Below are 20,085 nucleotides of genomic sequence, written 5' to 3'. Positions count from 1 at the left end.
AAGTCTGATTGGTCTTCTCTATCAAGTGCCATCCCATAGCTCAGTACTAGCATACACAAGCTGCTATTCCGGCTCGCTCAGTTACTTAGACAGTGGGAAGGAGCATAACAGCGTCCACTTGATTCAATGTCTCTGACTCTGCCAGTGGAGAGCTTCTAATAGAAGATTGCAGTACATGGTCAATGATCAATTTCCGTCCCACACTTAGCCTCGTATCTAGAAACAAGTGTCTAAGTATTTCTAACGGCTCTGCTGTGTTCTAAGGCTTAGCTGCACCTCCATCAGTTGCCTTCAACCCTTTCAATCAGCATCCTTCCCCGGACCTTGCTTCTAGGCAACCCGTCACGGTGTAATGAGACTAGGTCAATGCATACGACTGTCCGTGCACAATGCTAGCAGTGCTCCATCTGTAGAATGCAGTGTCCTGCATCGAAACCGAAACAGAGCATTGTCAGGCCATTGTGTGTCCCCGTCTTGAAAGCCACTGTGTACGATATTATTTTCAGCATTGATTTCTCGGCATTCAATTCACTGCTTGATATTCTTGTTCCACGACTAACGGCGTGTGAGACAGCATAGCTATTTCAGTCATTGGTACTGGACAGAGGCTGCGGTGTCCAGAAACGCAATGCCAATCTAGGTGGTAAGGGCACGAGTTTATGATATCGGTGAAAGCATGCTGAAGTCTAATATCGCCTTCCCAATATCCTACAATGTTCTCAGCGAAGTCTACATCAACAAGTCCGAGGCTACGTGCTGAACTACAACGAGCTCCACCAATGTCTCTCGTTTCAGTGGAATTAAACGTGCATTCGAGGTAGAAGTATAGAAAATCATCCTTGCTGAATCGGGTTATATTAACAAATACACCAACGGTCCGAACGTCCCTCTGTATAAGAATGGTCGATAGAGTATATATAGCTTGGCTAATTACCACAGAGCCCAGCCTATTTACTGAGTTAATGTGTGCCGCAGCGAGCAAGTTCACGCTTCCAAGCTCGATGCAGGCTTGACATATGCCATCACCGACACAAGAGAGAATGAACGCTGCAGTAATCTGAGAAGGCAAATAGTCGTGAACTTGGCTCAGTTTCTCCTTGACTAGTGCCGCTACTGTATAGACGTACACTTCGTGACTCAGCCTCATTTGTATCAATAGTCTCTATAGATTGATGGTCATTATTAAAAGTCAATTGAGCCTCAGCTTCAACTTTATGAATGCGCTCGATACCGTACACCTAAATTACTTTCCTATTTAGCATCTTAGTAAGAGATGAAAGTCTGTCTCATCCTGTCAAAATCAGACTGGGTGCAGACTCAGTAAACTAGTTATTGCAAGAATGTGAGTATTTTCAGGTATAGTTTGGCATGTTGGAGCTCTAGCTTGAAGATTTTCGGTTGAAGATGTTCATGTTTAACATGAGTTCATTCATCAGACTGTTATATATATAGTTAGCTTAAGACTACTAGTATGCAAAATGAATGATGGAGACGCATCGTACTATACGATGTTTGTAAAAAAGCGAGCAAACAGTTACTAGCTCAATAGATAGATATGTAAAGGGAGCAATACATTAATAAGTGAAGCTAAATGATTACAAAAATCCAAATCTAAATAACCATATCATTGATCTGATATGGCAATAGGCGGTGAATCACGGCAGTATATAACTCCATGGAGGCGTGCCGATAACCAAGTCGAGACTACTCCTGTTGAACTTACGCATGAGCCGTGTCTGTCGTGGCTAGCCATCCGCGAGAATGTCTCTTCTCGATAACGAAGAAGACGAGCATTCCAGTTACTTGCGAAACAATTCAGAGTCACCGTCGGTGATATCTTCGGTCGAACCCAAACAACCGTTCCCGCCGCTCCCCGCCGATGACCTTGCGACAACCACACTGAGCTCGCAAAATGAGGACTACATCGTAGAAGATGACCATGATCCAACCTCACCCTCCCACGCGGATATCGATGCAGAAGACGATGCCGACGCCGACTTTCAATCACAATATTCCTTAGAGGACCAAGCTTTTTCGGATGCCTCCACGGACTCGGAGGAGCAGTCACCAGAAGATGGTCTTTCTATGCATCACCCATTTCGCCAGTCCACCAGCTCACTTCATGGGCCGAATGCCTTTGCTCCGCCCTTCTACAATAGACCCCCTACGCCGCTTCCCCCGTCTCCATCATTGACCTCCCTTCTCCGACCGCCGTTCTCCACGACTACTTCCCGACCTACGACCCCTGACAGCTCGGACGTGGAAACACCGAATGATACAGAGGCTGCTGTTGCGAAATCCGCCCGTCGCGCAACGACTGTTCCAAGAGCCAGTCCGAAGGTGCCGACATATGAATACTATGGATTCGTCCTGTATCTTGCTTCCTCTTTAGCCTTCCGTAAGTCGGCACCCAGCGCGCACTCTTGCTAGAGACATGCTAACACTTTCCGACCCGCAGTGATCTACATCCTTTGGTCCTACCTGCCGTCCCCATTTCTACACCAGCTTGGAATATACTATTACCCGAATCGGTGGTGGTCGTTAGCGTTCCCCTCGTGGCTGGTCATGTCCATCATCTACATATACGTTGCCCTGGCGTCATACAACACGGGGTACCTGACGCTACCGATGAATAGCATGGAGAATATCGTGGATGAGGTGGCCAATGTGGCCGTCATTGATGGCAAAGGCAGGCGACGACCCGGTGGAGCTGCGAAGATGAGGCCTGGCGCGACATCGTATCAGATTATGGGGCCGCAGAACCGAAAGGTCAACTGGAAAGAGATCTGGAGCGAAGGAACGGATGCTGTGCTGGATGTGCCAGTCGGTGGAGTCTGCGAAGTTCTTTACGGACAGGAGCGCGATGATGATGAGTTGTTTGAAGAGACGCCTAATATTTCATAGACTATAATCTTAATTTCCAGATAGACTTTATCATGTGAATACATACAAACACTGTATTTGAATGATAACCATGAATCGGGATCCGTTATCCCCTGATCGGCAACTTATCTCCACGTGATGTACCGAGTGCAAGAGAGAGAGAGAGATCTTGTAGTAAATGACACCGGGGGAATTGACTTCGTGACCAACAAGAAGCTCATTTCAAATGGGACCTGAGCGGAATGAAGGAAACGCAGATAACGAGAGCACACGTTAAATCTCCTGTAGACAACACAGCAGAGGCACTAAAAGAAGGTTTCGGTATGTGGGCTGAATGAACCATTGCCCATAAGGCTCATGACAAATGCTGTGCCATCCTGGCAGCATTCCGCCCGGCAATGGCTGGTTGAAACGAAAGTAAAAGAAAAAGAAAAATAGAAAACCATAAAAATAGCGACACGTTGTGCTTACATGGCCCATCTATTACTTAGTAGTTATCTGCCAGGCTAAAATCCAATTCGAGACCCGTCATTCCATCCTGATTGGTGGGTTAAACGGGGATTGAGTGCCTGAGGTACTGAACTGGACGGAGTACTGTTGGATCTATCTATTATCTACTATTATCTCTACTACTACTAAGAAGTAAGTACTCAGCTGAAGTGGAGGTTGTCGTCAGGTACATGCGACAACTGGGACCTGATTGATTTAATTACTTTTCCCTCTCAACCTCAGATTTGCAATCTGTATGATACAAGGGTGAGAGAAAATCCATGCACGCCTTCATCTCTCAAATGAAATGAAGTGAATGTAAAGTATCATGCACCGACCCTGACCGCATCTTAAAAAGTGAAGAAGAGAAGAGAAGTAAAATTGGGGGTTGGGAAGGCCAGCTCGCCCAGCGCTAAAAGCGGTTACGGCCGCGTGGGCGCCTACAGAACCAACGAAAGCTCAGCGGCGGCGGTGGCTTTCCCCGACCTCAACTGCGAGGAGAGAGAGAACGCGCACCCAGTCACTCCGAATCGTCTCGGGGGCTCAAGCTTGCATCGCTGACCGTCTCCTTTCCCCCCCCCCTGCACGCTCCATTTCCGAGACCCCAAAAATTAAACGGGTCCTTTACTGCCCTCTTGAAATTATATTCCCATTGTTTGTTTTTCCTCCCCTCGGCGTTGACACGGCCTGGAACTTCGCTTCCTGCCGTTGTCGCCCCGTTCCCTCCACCTGTGGGCTTACACGGAGACAAACACTCGGTTGCGATTCAGAAGATCACCACACCTCGCCCTTTTCCATTGGGAACAGCGCCCTTCCTGATCCTCCCTCTGGCGACTTCGTGAGCAACGCTGCTCGGTCGCTACAAATTCCACTCCTTTCATCCTCTCCCATTGTCGATTTTGCATGGCTTGGCAGTCTCCCTCGGCCATGGCTGGGGGCGGAGGGTACGTCGGCCCCGGGGGTGATGGGTCTTCTAACGGCGGGCATCCCCAGGGGACGGAGTACACCCTGCAAGGTGGGTACCCAGTGATAGATCTCGACGGTTGGGGGGAGAGGCTAATTGCTTTTTCGGTTCATTTCTAGGTGTGATGCGCTTTCTGCAGACGGAGTGGCACCGCCACGAGCGTGACCGCAATGCCTGGGAGATCGAACGCGCGGAGATGAAGTCTCGCATCGGAAAGCTGGAGGGTGATGTTCGTACGAGTAAACGCTTACATGAATCATTGGGGAAGCACGTCAGGTTGCTCGAGGCCGCCTTGAAGAAGGAGCGCGAGAAGGTCAAGAAGCTCAGCAACAATGAGAAGGTTGAGGACACTAGGGATCCGAAAGAGATTGCCAAGGAAAGCATCAACTCTCTGAAAGGTGAGTTTATTGTTGGCTTACGGAGTGGTGATATCGTATCGGTGTACTGATTGCTGTCTAGCCCAACGCCCCAAGCCTCATACGGGACCCAGCGAAGTCGATGTGAACCTTGAGAACGAACACGAATATCGCCAAGAGAACGAGCGGGAGAAGTCGCGATTGTACCTTTCGAAGTGCTCTCAGGAAGTTGCCTATCATGTCATTCCTTCGTCACACCCTCCTCCGGAACTCGGCGAGCAGGATCTCCCAAATCACATCTACGGCAACCAACAGCTGTCTCAGCAGAGCCTGGAGGAGGCATACCTCCAGCAGCAACGCCAGAAACAGCACCACCAGCAGCAGCAAGCACAAGCGAACGATATGATGGCGCGAGAGGTGGCGCTTCAGAACCACCAACCCGTCATCACACACTACGCAGATAACGCGGCCATGTCTCGCGCACAAAATCAATTCGGTTTCCCACCTGCGACCAGGGAAGCGATGGAGAGACGACCCCTCGAGCCACAACAAACCCCGCTTACCGCGATCGATAATAGAAAGCAGGCCCTCGGCAACTCGCTGATGGAAGAGCGCGCCGGTCAGGGGGACCAGGCATATGATGGATATGGCTCACAATCGGCGGCTAAGGATGCCAAGCAACAGCGAATGGAAGAGCAAGGTGGTGATGATGCAGATGGCTGGAACTTCGACGAGCCGGCCGAACCGGCACCGCAGGCGGAACAGGTACCACCGCACCGGCCTGATGTGGATGCTTTCCCGAATGCAAACTTTGTCAGTTCCAAGTCTCCGCAGCGGTCCGGATCTCTCTCGCATCGGCGGAAAAGTTCCGGTGCCAGAAGGAAGAGTGATGGTGCCGTTGATCTTGCAGCGGGCCCCAAGCCAGATCCGACCTTCAAGGTTCGGTTCGCCCTCCGCGGCCATCTAGATGTCGTCCGTTCGGTGATTTTCACGGGCGGCGGAAGCCCTTCGGAGCCCGAAATTTGTACATGCAGTGATGATGGAACGATCAAACGATGGATTATACCCGCCACTTATGGCACCTTTGGCGCAAGCTCGAGTGACCTGGACATTACCAGCTATTTCACTCACCGTGGACATGTGGGGGCTGTGACTGCGCTTGCGGCATGCTCTCCGCAGAACTTCTCCAATGGAGGCCGTGCGCTCGGGGACGGCTGGGTTTTCTCAGGTGGACAAGATACCAGCGTCCGAGTGTGGGAACGTGGACGTGTTGACCCGAAGGCGACGCTTGATGGCCACACGGACGCCGTCTGGGGTCTCTGTGTTCTACCTGGAACCGCAGGCTCTGTGTTAGGCGAGTCCAGCAGCCATTACGGTGGCCCCGATCGTATCCTACTCGCATCCGGTGGTGCGGACGGCCGTATCATCATATGGGCTGTTAGTGCGCCCCCGCAGCTTTCTTCCCCTCAAGCAGGGTCTCGACGCGCTGGTGGTAGCCGGAGAGCCAACTCGATCTCTTCCGGCTCCAACTTCCCCTCGTCACCGCAACCCAGCACGGCGACTACCACGCCATTCCACTACAGTATGGTTCGTCAGATTGTTCGGACCGAGTCTCCCTCCCCAACGTGCATTAGCCCGTTGTCGCTTGCAGGTATCAATTTTGTTGTGTCCTACACCGACGCCTCCATCCTTGTGTATGATACAAGGACTGGCGAGGAAATTGTGGGCATGGCGAGTCTGGAGACATACGATGGCACGCCTTCGACGGGCGTTAACTCTGTTGTCGCCACTACAGTCGGATTTGATGGTTCGGCAGGACTTGACCCCAGTCGGACAATGGGCGAAGAAGAGGTCGTCCATGGTGCGACTGGCTCCAGTGGTGTCGAAGGCGTAATCATTAGTGGATACGAAGACCGCTACATTCGCTTCTTCGATGCTAACAGCGGTATGTTTCACCCAAGCTTCCTTTAGCTATTTAGTATACTTACAATCTATGTTTAGGCCAATGCACATATACGATGTTGGCCCATCCATCGGCGATCGCCTCGCTTTCGCTATCCCCAGATGGACGTGAGCTAGTCTCTGCGGGTCATGACGCCAGCTTGCGGTTCTGGAACCTCGAGAAGCGGAGCTGCACTCAAGAAATCACGAGTCACCGATTGATGCGTGGTGAAGGAGTGTGTGCCGCCGTCTGGAGCCGCGATGGCCGCTGGGTCGTCAGTGGAGGTGGTGACGGGGTTGTCAAGGTGTTCTCGAGATAGCGAGACCCCTTTGCTGATGTATGTTTCTTTCTTTCGACAGCTGATTCTTCCTTTTCCTACGGCATGTTCTTCGCACGCATGAGATGGATGAGCGCTTGGCCGATTCTCGAGCATTTGCAACGGTGTCAATCTACCTGGCATATGTTCCTTTCTACTCCTGTGGTTATAGTTTCTTTACTCTTCTACCCTTTTATTGACAATCAGCTGCTCTGCTCGTCCAGCCCTGCCTGATGGTACGAGCTTATGTTTTTCATACCTCTTTTTTATTTCCTTAGCCCTGTCCTTGACTCACATACCCCACGCGGACTCGAAGGGGGGGATATAATGTGTGCTTTTATACTCCGTGACGTTCAACCGCTGTCTGCCACACGTCTGCCAGGTGTCTTTATAACACGACATTTTCGATACCAGCGAATTTCTTGGTGTGTTTCCATATGAATAGGATTTGCGGACCGTGTGGTCGCCTTTCTTGAATGTCTTGATATTCCTGGTCCCCAGTACATGGGGGGTGCTGTGGATGAACGCTGTATGATGATCTCCTTGCCCTGTCCTTTAGAGCCTTTCGCACCAGCCTGTACATTGCCTGATTTCTGCCCCAATTATTCTCGAACCCGTTTGCGAACTAGGGTACCTAAGCCTGAAGTATAGATGTATTCAAAGTCGCTGAGCATTGGTCTACCCTCAACTGTACAATATTCCAATCCACATATTCCCCCCCAATGCAATTTCACACATAAGGATTTACGCCACACATCCAAATCAATGTCAAATAATTCCATGACAAGGTATCATTTTACATACAATACACCCCTACCCACGATTAAGCACCCCACGCTCCCCAACACACAAACCTAAATAATAATATTAAATAACAACTCATTGCTTCTCCCAAGCCCCCTTAAACACCCCCCTCAATCTCCTCGCCTCCTCACTATCCTTCAACCTCTGCTCCAAGAACCCCTGCAAATCATCCCAAAACGCCTCCGTCCTCAACACCTCCTCCCCACTTGGCCCAACCGCCGCCTTAGGCGCAGCGGCAGCAGTAGCATTCCCATCTCCCTCACCACCCTCCACAACCTTCGCCCCTCCCATAATCATCACCCCAAACTCCACCTCCTTGCCTCCCGCCAACATCTCCGGCTCATCAGCCAACAACTCCGCAATCGTCTTCCCCGTCACCGGCTTCCGCTTATACAGAATCTTGATCTTCTCCAATGACACCTTTCCGTCCTGTGCGTCAACCACCCGTTCCTGAACTGCGTCTTTGAGGTCCTGCACTGAGGTCGTGGTGATGGGTGCGTTGGGCAGGGTGAATTCGAATGCGGGGTTGCGTGCGCTCTTTACGTGTACGGTTATGGATTTCGAGGAGCCCGGGGCTTGCGTCCGTTGCACTTTCTTGGGCATTTCGGGGTGCGGGGCGCTGAGGCGGGGGAGGAGGTACTGATCATTTTATTTGTTAGTTTATTTGGGTTATGGGGGTCCGAGTGGGAGTGCATAGGGAAGAGGAGGGGGGACATGATGGGATGGACGTACAGGGACGCGAGGTCCGACTCGCTCTTCGTCCAGGACATAGTCTGCTCGGAGCTTGATGGGGCGGGAGTCGAGCGATGAGAGGAAGGATTTGATGAAGGCGACTTCGGACATGTTTGCGGTTTTCTTTAATATAGGTGAGTGAGGGAGGTTGTATGTCGAGCGAGAAAGTGTATAGGGGGAGTAGATGAGATAGAGACAGTCAATATGGATGCGGCATGTGGTACTGCCATTACCCAATTGGGCGGTAGCTGAAGCCCATCCCTCTGACTGCATTTGGTGCCTCAGGCTGTACAATATACTTACCGCCTTGCGGGACTCTTTCTGCCGGCGCCAACCGCCCGCAGAAAAAAAAGTAACGAAAGAAAAAAGTTTGGATTCTCCGCTTCAGACTCCAGTTATCCAACTTTCACCACCCTTTCCCATTCACATTTTCATTATGGGTGTCGGTCGTCGTATGAAGAAGCAGGGCCCTCCGGCCCCGCTGGATGAGTCTAAGATCACCATTTACAAGAAGCGCAAGGCTGGTGAGCCCGAGTCGAAGCCCGAGACGGGAAAGAAGCGGAGAAGATCTGATGCCGATGAGGAGAAGGTCGCGAAGCCCGCTGTCAAGAAGAAGGCCAATGGCGCTGTTAATGGCAAGGCGACTAAGGCTGAGGCTAAGCCTAAGGCTGAATCCAAGCCCAAGGCTAAGGCCGTCGAGAAGAAGCCGCAGTTCATGGATTCCGACGACGAGGATGACGACGAGGAAATGTCTGGTATTGAGGAGATGGATGCCGATGAGTTCGACGATCTGGACGGTATAAGCGATGGCTCGATGGATAGCCAGGAGGAGGACAACGACTCGTTCGTCGATTCCGACGATGATGACCACCCTCGCGAAACCATGTTCTCCGACGACGAAGACCTTTCCGACGCTGAAGAGAAGCTGACCGCCGCCAACATCGAGGGTTTGTCGCGCAAGCTGGACCTGCAGAGACAGGAAGAGGAGGAGGAGGCCGAGCGCGAAATCAAGGAATCCGCCATGCAGACCAACATCGCCGGTGACCGTCCCGATGTCTTCGGCGACGCAGAGGGCACTCAGCCCGGCCTGGCTCCCGATCTCCAGCTGCTCCGTACCAGAATCACCGACACTATCCGTATCCTGGGTGATCTGAAGACCCTCGGTGCCCCCGGCAAGTCTCGTACCGATTACACCCAGCTGCTCATCGCCGACATCTGCACCTACTACGGCTACACCCCCTACCTCGCCGAGAAGCTCTTCAACCTCTTCACCCCCATGGAAGCCTTCGCCTTCTTCGAAGCCAACGAAACCCCGCGTCCCGTCGTCATCCGTACAAACACCCTCCGCACCAACCGTCGTTCCCTCGCCCAGGCGCTCATCAACCGTGGTGTCGTGCTCGAGCCCGTCGGCAAGTGGTCCAAGGTCGGTCTCCAGGTCTTCGAATCCGCCGTCCCCCTTGGTGCCACCCCCGAATACCTGGCCGGTCACTACATCATCCAAGCCGCCTCTTCCTTCCTCCCCGTCATGGCCCTCGCCCCGCAGCCCAACGAGCGTGTTCTCGATATGGCCTCCGCCCCCGGTGGTAAGACCACCTACATCTCCGCCCTCATGCGCAACACCGGCTGCGTCATCGCCAACGATGCCAGCAAGCCCCGTGCCAAGGGTCTGATCGGTAACATCCACCGTCTGGGCTGCAAGAACACCATCGTGACCAACATGGACGCCCGCACCGCCTTCCCCAAGGCCATGGGCGGGTTTGACCGTGTCCTTCTCGATGCCCCCTGCACCGGTACCGGTGTTATTTCCAAGGACCCGGGCGTCAAGACCTCCAAGAACGAGCGCGACTTCCTCGCCATCCCCCACATGCAGCGCCAGCTTCTCCTGGCCGCCATCGACTCCGTCGACCACGCCTCCAAGACCGGCGGCTACATCGTCTACTCCACCTGCAGTGTCACCGTCGAAGAGAACGAAGCCGTGGTGCAGTACGTCCTGCGCAAGCGCCCCAACGTCAAGCTCGTCGACACCGGCCTCGGCGACTTCGGTAGCCCCGGTATGACCAGCTACATGGGCAAGCACTTCGACCCCAAGATGACCCTCACGAGACGCTACTTCCCCCACCGCGAGAACGTCGACGGTTTCTTCGTCTGCAAGCTCAAGAAGACCGCCGCCTCCCCTACCCCCAAGCCTGGCGATGCCGCCGCCGCCGCTACTTCTACCGACGGCACCTCCGCCAAGAAGTCCAAGACCCCCTCCGTCGCCTCCACCACCACCGATGACGACGAACCCATCGACAAGACCCCCATCACCGACGAAGACGGCATGGTCATCGAAACCGAAGGTGGCAGCTTCGGTCCCTTCGAAGAGGACGAGGAAGACGCTGCCCGTATCGCTCGCGCCGAGCGCAACCGTCTCCGCCGTAAGGGTCTGAACCCCAAGGCTGTTCTGAACAAGCCCGCCAAGTCCAAGTCCAAGGACGACTCCTCCGACTCTCCCGCTGCCGAGAAGAAGAAGACCGAGGAAAAGAAGGAGAAGGAGACCCCTAAGAAGGAATCAAAGGTAGAGAAGCCCGCCAAAACCAAGACAGACACAGAACCCTCCACCACGACAAAGAAGCAGCAACAAAAACCCACCACCACCACCACCGCGCAAGAACCTACAGAGAAGAAGACGAAGAAGACCGCCAAGAAGACAAGCAAGAAATGAGTTAACCAAAATATGTAACCCATTTTCTGCTCTCTTTACTTTCCCCTTTCTGTAATCTAACTCATGAGGTGATTGTTGTGGTTGTTGTTGTTCTGACATAAAAAGCATTTATTTGTCTTGTCTCGTTGGTTTGTATGGGCGGCGCATGCATATGTTTTTCTATATTATTCTTTTCTTTATTTTTTTGGTATGATGATGATGATGGTGGTAGATAGGATAGATCAATAGCTTCCGTTCTACTTGGGCTGGGTGAGTGAGTTGAGTTGAGTCGAGTCGAGTCAATAGATACCATTATTTTCTTCTTTTATTTTTGTTCATTCATAGTTGCTTAGTAGGATTGGGTTTGTAGTATGGTTTGGGTAGTGTAGATGGGTGGTAAGTAGGTAGGGATTACTAGGTTGGGGATGATGCCCTACTAGTAGCCGAGTTATCGCTTTGATTATGTTGCTTTGTCTACAATATGTTTACTGTGGGCCAGTAAGGTTGAACTGTATATTCTTCATATTGCTTAACTTCATGAAATTAAAAACAGATAGTATAATCAATCAAGTCTAAACTCCAAATCTGCAGACAACATCGTGTCTATATCAACCAAACCAATCACTCCGGTCTTTGCAACATCCTGGGTATGATGAATTCTTCAATGCAATATTAACTGAAACCAAATGGGGGGGGGGGGGGGGGGGGGGGGGTCACGCATTTTTATTTCCCCGTTTGCCCTGCAACGAAGTTGGGTTGAGGGCACTATGTGCGGTAGATCTTAACCACACTGATGATGTTCTTCCGGCAGATGGGACAGAGATCGACCTGGCGAGCGCAGGTCACGCAGGCACAAACATGCCCACAGTCATAGAACAAGGCGTCTTGCTCCTCTCCGTAACAGATCTGACACAGATCCATTTCTTCATCGGCTACCTCCCAGTAGCTGATGCCCTTGCCGTGGCGTTTGCCGTCCTTGTACCCGCCGACATACTTGTTGCCTGTCTTGCGCTCGACGTACGTGCCTTGTCCGTGACAAATGCCATCGAACCAGTCACCGTCGTACGTGTCCCCGGTTGGGTACTCCATGAAGCCGGTTCCATGGCGCTTGCCTAGCACGAAATCTCCGACATAGGTTGCGGCAAGGTCAGAGATGTGCTTGCCCTTGCCGTGGAAGTGACCCTTGTTGAACTCCCCACTGTAGTAATCGTTCGTGAACGATGCATCAATGGTCTTGAAGCCGGTGAAGGCACGCGTGGGGTGGTTGCGAGAATCAGCCCACAGATAGCGGACTAGCTGATCGGGATTGCCAAAGAGACCGGCCACGTTGAGCTGCAATCGTCTATAGAGGTAGGGGTCAGTCTGGGGAGAGCAATCACACGAAGATAGGTTAGGCTTACCTGTCTTTGTTCAACTTGTCACCCACAATAAAGCAGGTACCATCGGGAACATACACCTCGAATGTCTCGCCCGAAGCCATGGTAGTCACGGTGGTTCCATCCACACGTTGCCAGATCTGGAAATCCTTCATTGGCGGGATCTTGAGATGTCTCCGGACGGCATTCTTGATGTTCTCTTCCTTCTTCGAGAAGAAGGATCCCACTGTGCGCAAGGCCTGCGCTTCCACATCGAACCTTTGGATGAAGTAGTACACGTGGTCTACTGGCTGGGGGACCTCCGGCTCGATTGACGGAGCAGGAATATCCGCAGCTGTGCTAGCCTGAGTCTCAGGCTCAGCTGGTACCGCTTGACTGGGCTCCTGAGTGACCGGGGGAGCTGCATCAGGGACTCGGTCGGTATCCATCTGCTGGAGATCTTCCGCGATAATGGCAGCAATCACTGCATCGTTCTCGGAGTCTCCAGTAGTAGGCGCACCCGTGCCGCTCGAGTCCGTAGGCACAGGATCCTGAGGGACAATTTCGATGTGTGAAACATTCACAGCGTTGGTGATTGTCGCACCCCCAGTTGCACTGATGCTGTTCTCCGGTACAGTTCCCGATGAGCTCGCGCGGGCAGCTTCACCTTCGGGAAGAGGCAATCTATCTTCCGAGGATTCTGAACCGGCGCGTTCAACCACAGCTTCCTCAGGCTTGGCCTGAATCGAAATCGCCTGTGGTGGATCCGCTATGGCGAAAAACTTGGCGTTCTCTGCTGTGCATTAATATCTTGTATAATACGCGGAGGAAAAGGGACATACCATCAGAGACGACCTGCATCCAGAAACGGACCGTCTTCAGCGGAAAGTCTAAGGTGCTCGTCAGGTCGGAGATACGAGCAAATGCAAGGGTAGGCCCGAACTGGTCACGAGTGTGACCGATCTGCCACAGCCGGACATGCTCGGCGCAAGTGCTCTCGCTAGACTTGGCAGATGCCCACAGGGCAATCTTTTTTCGGAGATCAACATAGTTGGACGAGCGGGGCACAGTCAGATACATGACACCGTTTTCCAACTTGGCCTGTGACATCAAATCATACGTATCGAACAAGCTGCCCAATTGATCGTACTTCGGCAGCGAGTAGACCTCCACGTTGATCTCATCCTTGTCGCACTTGTCATCCAATTGCACCGGAGGGATACCCGTTTCATAGTACTCTTTCAGACTCGCGGGCACGTCCCATGGACCTTGCGGGCCAGGCAGGAACTCCTGGACGACATCACTGCGGATGTACATCACGGCAATGGCAACATCATGGCCGGTCTTGTGGTCCACCTTCTGGGAAGCGTCCAGACCGAGGTGAGGGCCCAAGGCGGTCTTCCGAGTCAGGCATTCGACACGGTTATCACTGCCATCATCGAAAGCGAGCCATCTGGTTCCGGGGCCTCCCGGTCGCAGAATACTGAAGAATTTGCCAGACGTACGCCGACCACGGTGAACGATGTAGCCGTAGAGGACGTATTTGCCTTCCTGGCCATCCAGCAGCCATGGCGTCAAGTCCAGCTCCTCATCCAGATCGACTCGGTTGTAGAGCAGTCGCCATTGCCGAGCAGCCTTGTCCAGCTTCTGACGACCCAACTCCAAGTGAAGCACCGGTGGAAGTACCCAGCGTCCCGGCTTGGCACTCAAGTACCAACTGAAAGCTTCAGTGGTGGTCTTGGCTTGATCAGCTGGCACACAGATTCGGGAGTTGAAGTCCTTCGGGACAGTATTGATCACATCCTGAGTCTGCGCTTCGCTGGGAAGCGACTCAATTGACGGGCTGTCGAACAGCCTGGCCAATTCTTGCACCGCGTCTGTGCCTGCCAGTTCGATTTCGAGCGTGCGGCGCAAACGTTCCCAGAACTCGCACACATCGCCGGAGTATTCGTGCAGGTTACGCAAGGTCGAGGTGATCATGTCCGTATCCACATACTGCAGCGATTGGCCCCGGGAGCGCAGCTGCCACAGGAACTTTTGCAGTGCATCACAGAGTGGCTTCGGCTTGACATCGCAGCTAGTCAGATGCTCCAGGACATTGGCCTTCTGGATGATCTTGCAGAAGGGCGCCATATGTACCCAGGTGGCCAACCCAGCCACCTCGGCACTGTGGTTGATGACGGAGTCACCCAACGGCCGATAGCCTGTGAGACTCAGGCTGTCCCACGTCGGCTCGGTGTCACTGGCATGCCACCAGAGGGAGCGAGTGGGGTCGTCGACAATGCGGATATACGCATCGAACGCCAGGGTATCGTTGCGGAGAAGCGCCTGACGCTGGCCTCGCTGACGGCGGTGGATCTGGTCCCAGGGACCATGGAAGTTTGTCCAGCCCCAGTCCAGGTTGTGGGGGTTGAACTGATGGCACGAGGACTGCATCCAGCCTGTCCGCGGCTCCTCGGGGTTATACAAAATGACGCCAATTTGAGCCGACACCCGCCAGGACTTGGTGCCGGTCGATTCTGCCTGTTGAGCGGCAGCGGGGTACTGGGCCTTGAAAGCCTCCAACCAGCTTGCGGAATCATTGGTCTGAGCGAACTTCATGTCAACGTCCGGTGCATTGACATCCAGGGCTGCATCAGCCGGGCCGTGCATCACCTTGAATTCGGTCTCGGGCAGATGCTTATCGGGCGGGGGCATGGTCGGAGAGCACTCGATGTAGATACTGAGGGAATTGACATTGTTCCCCCGAGGGAAGAACTTGATGGTCCACCAATAACCACCCATGTACGCGGGCGGAGAACGCATGATCTTGACGCGGTTGGGGGCGTCTGGGGTGCCTCGCACGCCCTTGATCTTCCATGTCATGCGGGCCCTCTCCGCCGGGAGGTATTCGGGGTCGTCCAGATCGGGATGGAAGTTCTTCTCCCAGTAGTCATCTGATTTTGTCAGCTATCATAGTTCTTTAAAACAGCTCTGCCGGAACTGCTTGTGTGAGCTTACACTCGTAGGCGCTGTAGTCGCCATCTGCCGCCGATTCAATTTCTTTCATTTCAGCCTCATCGGGAACCGATAGATCCTCCTCGATATCGGCCCAGTAGGCATGTTCCAGCTCCGGTTGGGGGGGCTGAATTACCGGAACGGGGTCTGCTTGCACCGGAGGCGGGATATCGACTCGAGGTGCCTCATCCTGAATCTCGACTGAGGGTGAATCCGATGAGGGGGGTTCTAAAGGAATGCTTGTTGTGATGGGGTTTGTGACAGGGACTGTAGAGTCATCTGTAGCCGCCTCGATGGTGACGGTGGTTTCCCGAACCGACTCAGGGGGTACTTGAGCGCTGAGTGTGATGGGTGGTTGTTGTTGTTGTTGCTGCTGTTGCTGCTGCTCCACATTGGAGCCAGGATTCGGAGATGCATCCATTGTGGTGGGTAGAAAGAAAGAAGACAGACAGACAACGAAGACGACTGAACTCAGCAGAGGACACAACAGTCACAGTTCAGATGAAAAGAGAGGGCAGTTGCAAAGCAGCAGCAAATAAGCCGACTAACCGGTAGGCTGACAGAGCCGCAGGTGAGAGAGCAAAAAGAAGTGAGCAACACGAGTAGCCTTGACAGCCAGGCTCTGGATGCAAGTGAGACTGATCTAGGCAAAACCACACATTCAGATGCTGCTGTGGAGGGGAAAAGAAGAAGAAGAAGAAGAAGAAGAAAAGAGAGAGAGATGAGATTCTCCTCACAATCACTGGCAGCAAGGGAGGGTGGGGATGGAGGGGAAGCAAGAACCCAAGGTGACAGAAGAGAAATCAAAAATAAGACAGATCACACCAGAAGAGCAATAGCGAGCAATGACAAGCCAGTAAAAGCACGACAGCCTAACGAACAACTTGGGTTAACCAACGAAGCAATGAAAGTCTAGAAGGTCGGGCGATAAGAATAGACAACTGGGCTTATCAGCACCAGTAGAACGAGTCTAGTACTTTAGTGAGGGAAACTGGGGTAACCCTAAGCCCAGAGCGGTAAACCCAAGGAACAATCGGCGAGGGTGTATCGAAGGGGGTCTAGAATATATATATAGATCGGGCGGGAAGTGGGAGTAATAGAGAGGATGGAGATAAGGAAAAAGAGAGAAGTTGAGATGAGAAAGGAAGAAAAAAGAGATGGAGAGGGGAAGAAAGAAATGAAAGACACTTCCTCGAAACGAAAGAAGAAAAGCAAAAAATATTGAGAGAAAATAAGAAAGAAGAATAAATTGGGATTGGAAAAAAGAAAGGAAAGCAGCATAGAAATGGGGGAGAAAAAGAAAAAGGATGAGGCGGCAATGCAGGCAGGACCAGATCACGGATCCTCACCGCTGGTTGGCATCCAATAATCCTCTGGCAGCTGCTGCTTGAGGGTCCGCAACCTGGACGCGGACTGGCCCAACTGGTCCCCTTCAAGTCTTGCCTTCGACTTGACCCCCTGCAATCCACCCCCGATGGAACTGGAACTGGAACTGGAACTTCTTTCTCGATTGCCACCCGGGTCCCATTTTCGGATCCCGTCAGGTGGTGGTGGCCGTCGTCGTTCCAACTGCCCCCTTGAGTATCTCTCAACGGATAAAAGAATTCGGGATGGGAGAAATAAATCAATTTACTCCATACCCAAGGAAAATGATATGATACGGGCCTGCGATTCGATCGAGTGACCGGACGGATCGACTGCGCGGGGCGTCGCATCCCTGCAGCCCAGAGAAAGACAGGAACTGACCTGTCATTAGTTCGCTTCGGAGCTCGTAATCTCATTAATCATTTGTATCACTCTATATCCATTATCCAAACACAAGACAAAAATCTAATCATCTATACCATACCTCCATACCAATCCCTCCCTCCCCTTCATGTCAATATTATCTTCCCAAGACAAAAGTCAATCAGGGCATTCCATTTGTTGCATGGATCCCCACCAATAAGTGGGTGGCAAGTCAAGTCGGAAGGATGAAACTTTATTGCCATGAAAACCCCGTGCCGACCGCAATGATCGACCGGTGGAACGACCCCCGGCAATCCAAGTCCATCTCAACTCTCTCCTTCCCCATGATTTGCCATCCACCATTGTTCGTCCTTCCAAACTTTGCCTCCGCCGAGGTTCCAAAGCCTGTGGATTCCGGACTTCCGGCTCTTCAAGGGGGGCGGGCGGCTGCTCTTCTCCGTGCAGAATTCATCCTAGGGGGTGGCCCCTCTTGCGTGCTTTGTTTTGTCCTGTTCCTTTTTTTCCTTTGCTTTTCTTTTTTGATCGGAACCAAGCCTCCGATTTGCCTCCTAACTCGAGGGGGATGATGTGGGGCGCCTTTCGCGTGCCTGCCACGCCGGGGCCCAGCCCCTGTCGCTGCCCCTCTGTCAACCAAACGGCCCGAGCTGTCGTGGAAGGGGGGGGGGGGGGGGAAGCTCTCACGGTCGATAGACACAGCAGGCCTAGGACCAGTAATCAATTTCTTTTATCTTATCGAGTTTATAGGAGGCATGGCGAGAGATAGAGGGGTTGGCGTTTGACAGATAGCAGGAAGTACCCCCTATCGGAGTGATGTCCCTCAAACTCGCACTCAGTTCTGAGACGTTTCACCGTTGGGGGTCGCCGGACTGGCTCGGGCAAACGAGGCCGCAACAATGAGCGGGAAGACCACTGTGGCTTCTGCATAGACCTTGACGGCCTTGGCGTCGGCTTTGATCTTACCCCAGCTGACGGCCTCATCCGGTCGGGCCCCCGCATCGCTGCCGTCAAACTCCTGTCCCGTATTGATGTACACGGCATGCTCGGCCCCGTTGCGCATCAGACAGGCGTTGGCAATGTGATGTTTGATGACTCCGCCACCCAGAATGATCATGCCGGCCCGCGCGGCCCGGACAGCCATGGTGTTGATGCGGCGCACATCGTCCACAATGTCGACCCGCAGCCGTTGCGGAGAGGAGCGGTAGGTATGGAAGTAAAGCATATCGCCCAGGGAGCCGTCGGTGAGCGCGGGACAGAAGATCGGGATGTTGTTGCGAGCAGCCCAGTACAGAACCGAGTCCTCATGCTTGATCTCGCGGCCGAGGCGTTCAATAATCTTGCTGGGGGTCCAATGCAATTCGTCCTCCTCATCGCCAGTTTCCAGTGCCTTCTTCTTGGCGGCTTCCTGTTCCTCCAGCATCTTATCCAGAATAGGGATCAACCAGTCTTCAAATGCACAGTAGTTGCTGTTCGGGACGATGAGGTTGCCGATCCGGTTCAATCCTTTGGCCCGCAGTCCAGCGCCCGGGGCAGTAAACGAGCCCATGTAGGTGGGAGCCAGGCATTTGATAAGATCTTCCTCGACACCGCCGGCCGTGGTGACAATAGCGGAGACGTGACGGTTGCGGACCAGGTAGCGGATGGTGTCTCGAAGGCCGGAGGAGATCAGGTTGGAGGTGTATCCGAGAAAGATGGTGGTCTTCTCGCCGGTCTCCGGATGACGGTAGGCTTGCTATGTAGAGGTGTCACGGAAATTAGCTACGCTGCTAGGTCACTCAATGGCCGGGAAGAAGACAGGATGCGAACCATCTCGTTGACGATGCGGGCGGCTTCAGCGACCGCACTGCCCTGGAAGCCAGTGTATTTCATGTTGTCCACCATCTCGGCGACCGTAATATCCCGGCCTTGGAATCGGTCAAAGTCGACGCCGCTGACCTGCTGCGTCCCCTCAGGCACGGGCTCCGAGGCCACCAACACGGCATCGGTGACCGCAGAGGGAGGGGCATTGCCCGCGGCGGAGTCTTGTGCGGACATGGCTGTCGAGCGAAAAGGAGATATAAATCAGAATGCCGAAGTAATCAATAGCCTGAAGATATCCCGAGTGTGTATCAGTTAAGCGGGGACCAAAATGATATAGGCGAGGAGTAAACCCGGGGGCACTCAAATGCGGGATGAATTGGATGATGATCCCCTCCGTCTCTTCTGGAAATTTTTCTGCAGGCGGCGGGATTGGCGGGGGTGTGACAGCCCGTTCGTGACACCCGCCGTCTGTGTGCCTCAGGCATGCAGGCAGGAAGGCAGACAGGGAGTAAGCTAGACCGAGCCATCGCCGGGAAATGCCCAGCGATCCTCCGGACACAAACTCGACCCCTTCAACCTAGTTCAGTACTGCCTGAGGCAGATAACATATGTTAGTCATCATCGATGGGGCCTTCCCGACAGGGCAAGAGATCCTCGCCTGAGGCATGCACGCCGGGGGAGGCGATCCAGAGTTATTTTTGAGTTCCCTTTAACTAGTCACACTAAGACCAGTCAGTCGTGGCCGAGGGAAAGTCCCTGGCCAACTAAACTCAGCCCATCCAACCATCCAACCGCTGCCCTTCACCAGGGATCCATCCATCGTCTCTGCCCCATTTCTCGTTCCTCCGTTTTTGTCTTTCAAGATCCTCTCTGCCTTCAAACCACCACTAAACTAACTTACTCACTCCCCCTCTCCCCCATTCTTCTCTTTCTCACCTTCAAATCGAACATCTCCTCCCCCCCCTTCATCAGTTCACGCGCACATCATATACACACACTCACTCATTTTCCTTCATCT

The 20,085-nt window shown here is 53.1% G+C and overlaps 6 protein-coding genes across 6 annotated transcripts; 3 read left to right on the top strand and 3 right to left on the bottom strand.

The window, feature by feature from the left end:
- Positions 1-1,761: 1,761 nt before the first annotated feature.
- Positions 1,762-2,984, top strand: BO85DRAFT_523008 (uncharacterized protein; the record flags this gene model as incomplete). Its single annotated transcript, XM_025665309.1, has 2 exons — positions 1,762-2,398; positions 2,459-2,984. The coding sequence occupies 2 exons, from the start codon at positions 1,762-1,764 to the stop codon at positions 2,902-2,904; spliced, it is 1,083 nt and encodes a 360-aa protein (XP_025512082.1). The 3' UTR covers positions 2,905-2,984.
- A 1,291-nt stretch (positions 2,985-4,275) lies between these two features.
- Positions 4,276-6,953, top strand: BO85DRAFT_380151 (cell differentiation and development protein Fsr1; the record flags this gene model as incomplete). Its single annotated transcript, XM_025656368.1, has 4 exons — positions 4,276-4,387; positions 4,456-4,734; positions 4,796-6,637; positions 6,694-6,953. 4 exons carry the CDS (start codon positions 4,276-4,278, stop codon positions 6,951-6,953), a joined length of 2,493 nt encoding a protein of 830 aa, XP_025512081.1.
- A 751-nt stretch (positions 6,954-7,704) lies between these two features.
- BO85DRAFT_427950 (uncharacterized protein) lies at positions 7,705-8,707 on the bottom strand. Its single transcript, XM_025658185.1, has 2 exons — positions 8,487-8,707; positions 7,705-8,393 (listed from the first exon to the last, which is right to left on the bottom strand). Exons 1-2 carry the CDS (start codon positions 8,595-8,597, stop codon positions 7,830-7,832), a joined length of 675 nt encoding a protein of 224 aa, XP_025512080.1. The 5' UTR covers positions 8,598-8,707; the 3' UTR covers positions 7,705-7,829.
- Positions 8,708-8,896: 189 nt separating this feature from the next.
- Positions 8,897-11,497, top strand: BO85DRAFT_452521 (rRNA (cytosine-C5-)-methyltransferase NOP2). The gene has a single exon (XM_025660840.1). The coding sequence runs from the start codon at positions 8,923-8,925 to the stop codon at positions 11,188-11,190; it is 2,268 nt and encodes a 755-aa protein (XP_025512079.1). The 5' UTR covers positions 8,897-8,922; the 3' UTR covers positions 11,191-11,497.
- Positions 11,498-11,934: 437 nt separating this feature from the next.
- Positions 11,935-15,942, bottom strand: BO85DRAFT_462357 (putative MATH and UCH domain protein; the record flags this gene model as incomplete). Its single annotated transcript, XM_025661842.1, has 4 exons — positions 11,935-12,511; positions 12,570-13,317; positions 13,367-15,460; positions 15,525-15,942. The coding sequence occupies 4 exons, from the start codon at positions 15,940-15,942 to the stop codon at positions 11,935-11,937; spliced, it is 3,837 nt and encodes a 1,278-aa protein (XP_025512078.1).
- A 1,990-nt stretch (positions 15,943-17,932) lies between these two features.
- BO85DRAFT_452515 (deoxyhypusine synthase) lies at positions 17,933-19,453 on the bottom strand. Its single transcript, XM_025660839.1, has 2 exons — positions 19,074-19,453; positions 17,933-18,999 (listed from the first exon to the last, which is right to left on the bottom strand). Exons 1-2 carry the CDS (start codon positions 19,299-19,301, stop codon positions 18,100-18,102), a joined length of 1,128 nt encoding a protein of 375 aa, XP_025512077.1. The 5' UTR covers positions 19,302-19,453; the 3' UTR covers positions 17,933-18,099.
- Between the last annotated feature and the right edge of the window lie 632 nt (positions 19,454-20,085).

The sequence above is a fragment of the Aspergillus piperis genome, assembly GCF_003184755.1.
Source record: "Aspergillus piperis CBS 112811 unplaced genomic scaffold BO85scaffold_20, whole genome shotgun sequence".
Lineage (NCBI taxonomy): Eukaryota > Fungi > Ascomycota > Eurotiomycetes > Eurotiales > Aspergillaceae > Aspergillus > Aspergillus piperis.
Note: the sequence above shows the minus strand (reverse complement) of the source record. Positions and strands in the feature narration are given on the sequence as shown.

Coding starts and splice junctions, on each gene's coding strand:
- BO85DRAFT_427950 (XM_025658185.1), bottom strand. CDS start 8,597: ATGTCCGAAGTCGCCTTCATCAAATCCTTCCTCTCATCGCTCGACTCC. Junction 8,394..8,486: donor GAGTCGGACCTCGCGTCCCT/GTACGTCCATCC, acceptor TAAAATGATCAG/TACCTCCTCCCCCGCCTCAG.
- BO85DRAFT_452515 (XM_025660839.1), bottom strand. CDS start 19,301: ATGTCCGCACAAGACTCCGCCGCGGGCAATGCCCCTCCCTCTGCGGTC. Junction 19,000..19,073: donor CCCGCATCGTCAACGAGATG/GTTCGCATCCTG, acceptor ACCTCTACATAG/CAAGCCTACCGTCATCCGGA.
- BO85DRAFT_452521 (XM_025660840.1), top strand. CDS start 8,923: ATGGGTGTCGGTCGTCGTATGAAGAAGCAGGGCCCTCCGGCCCCGCTG.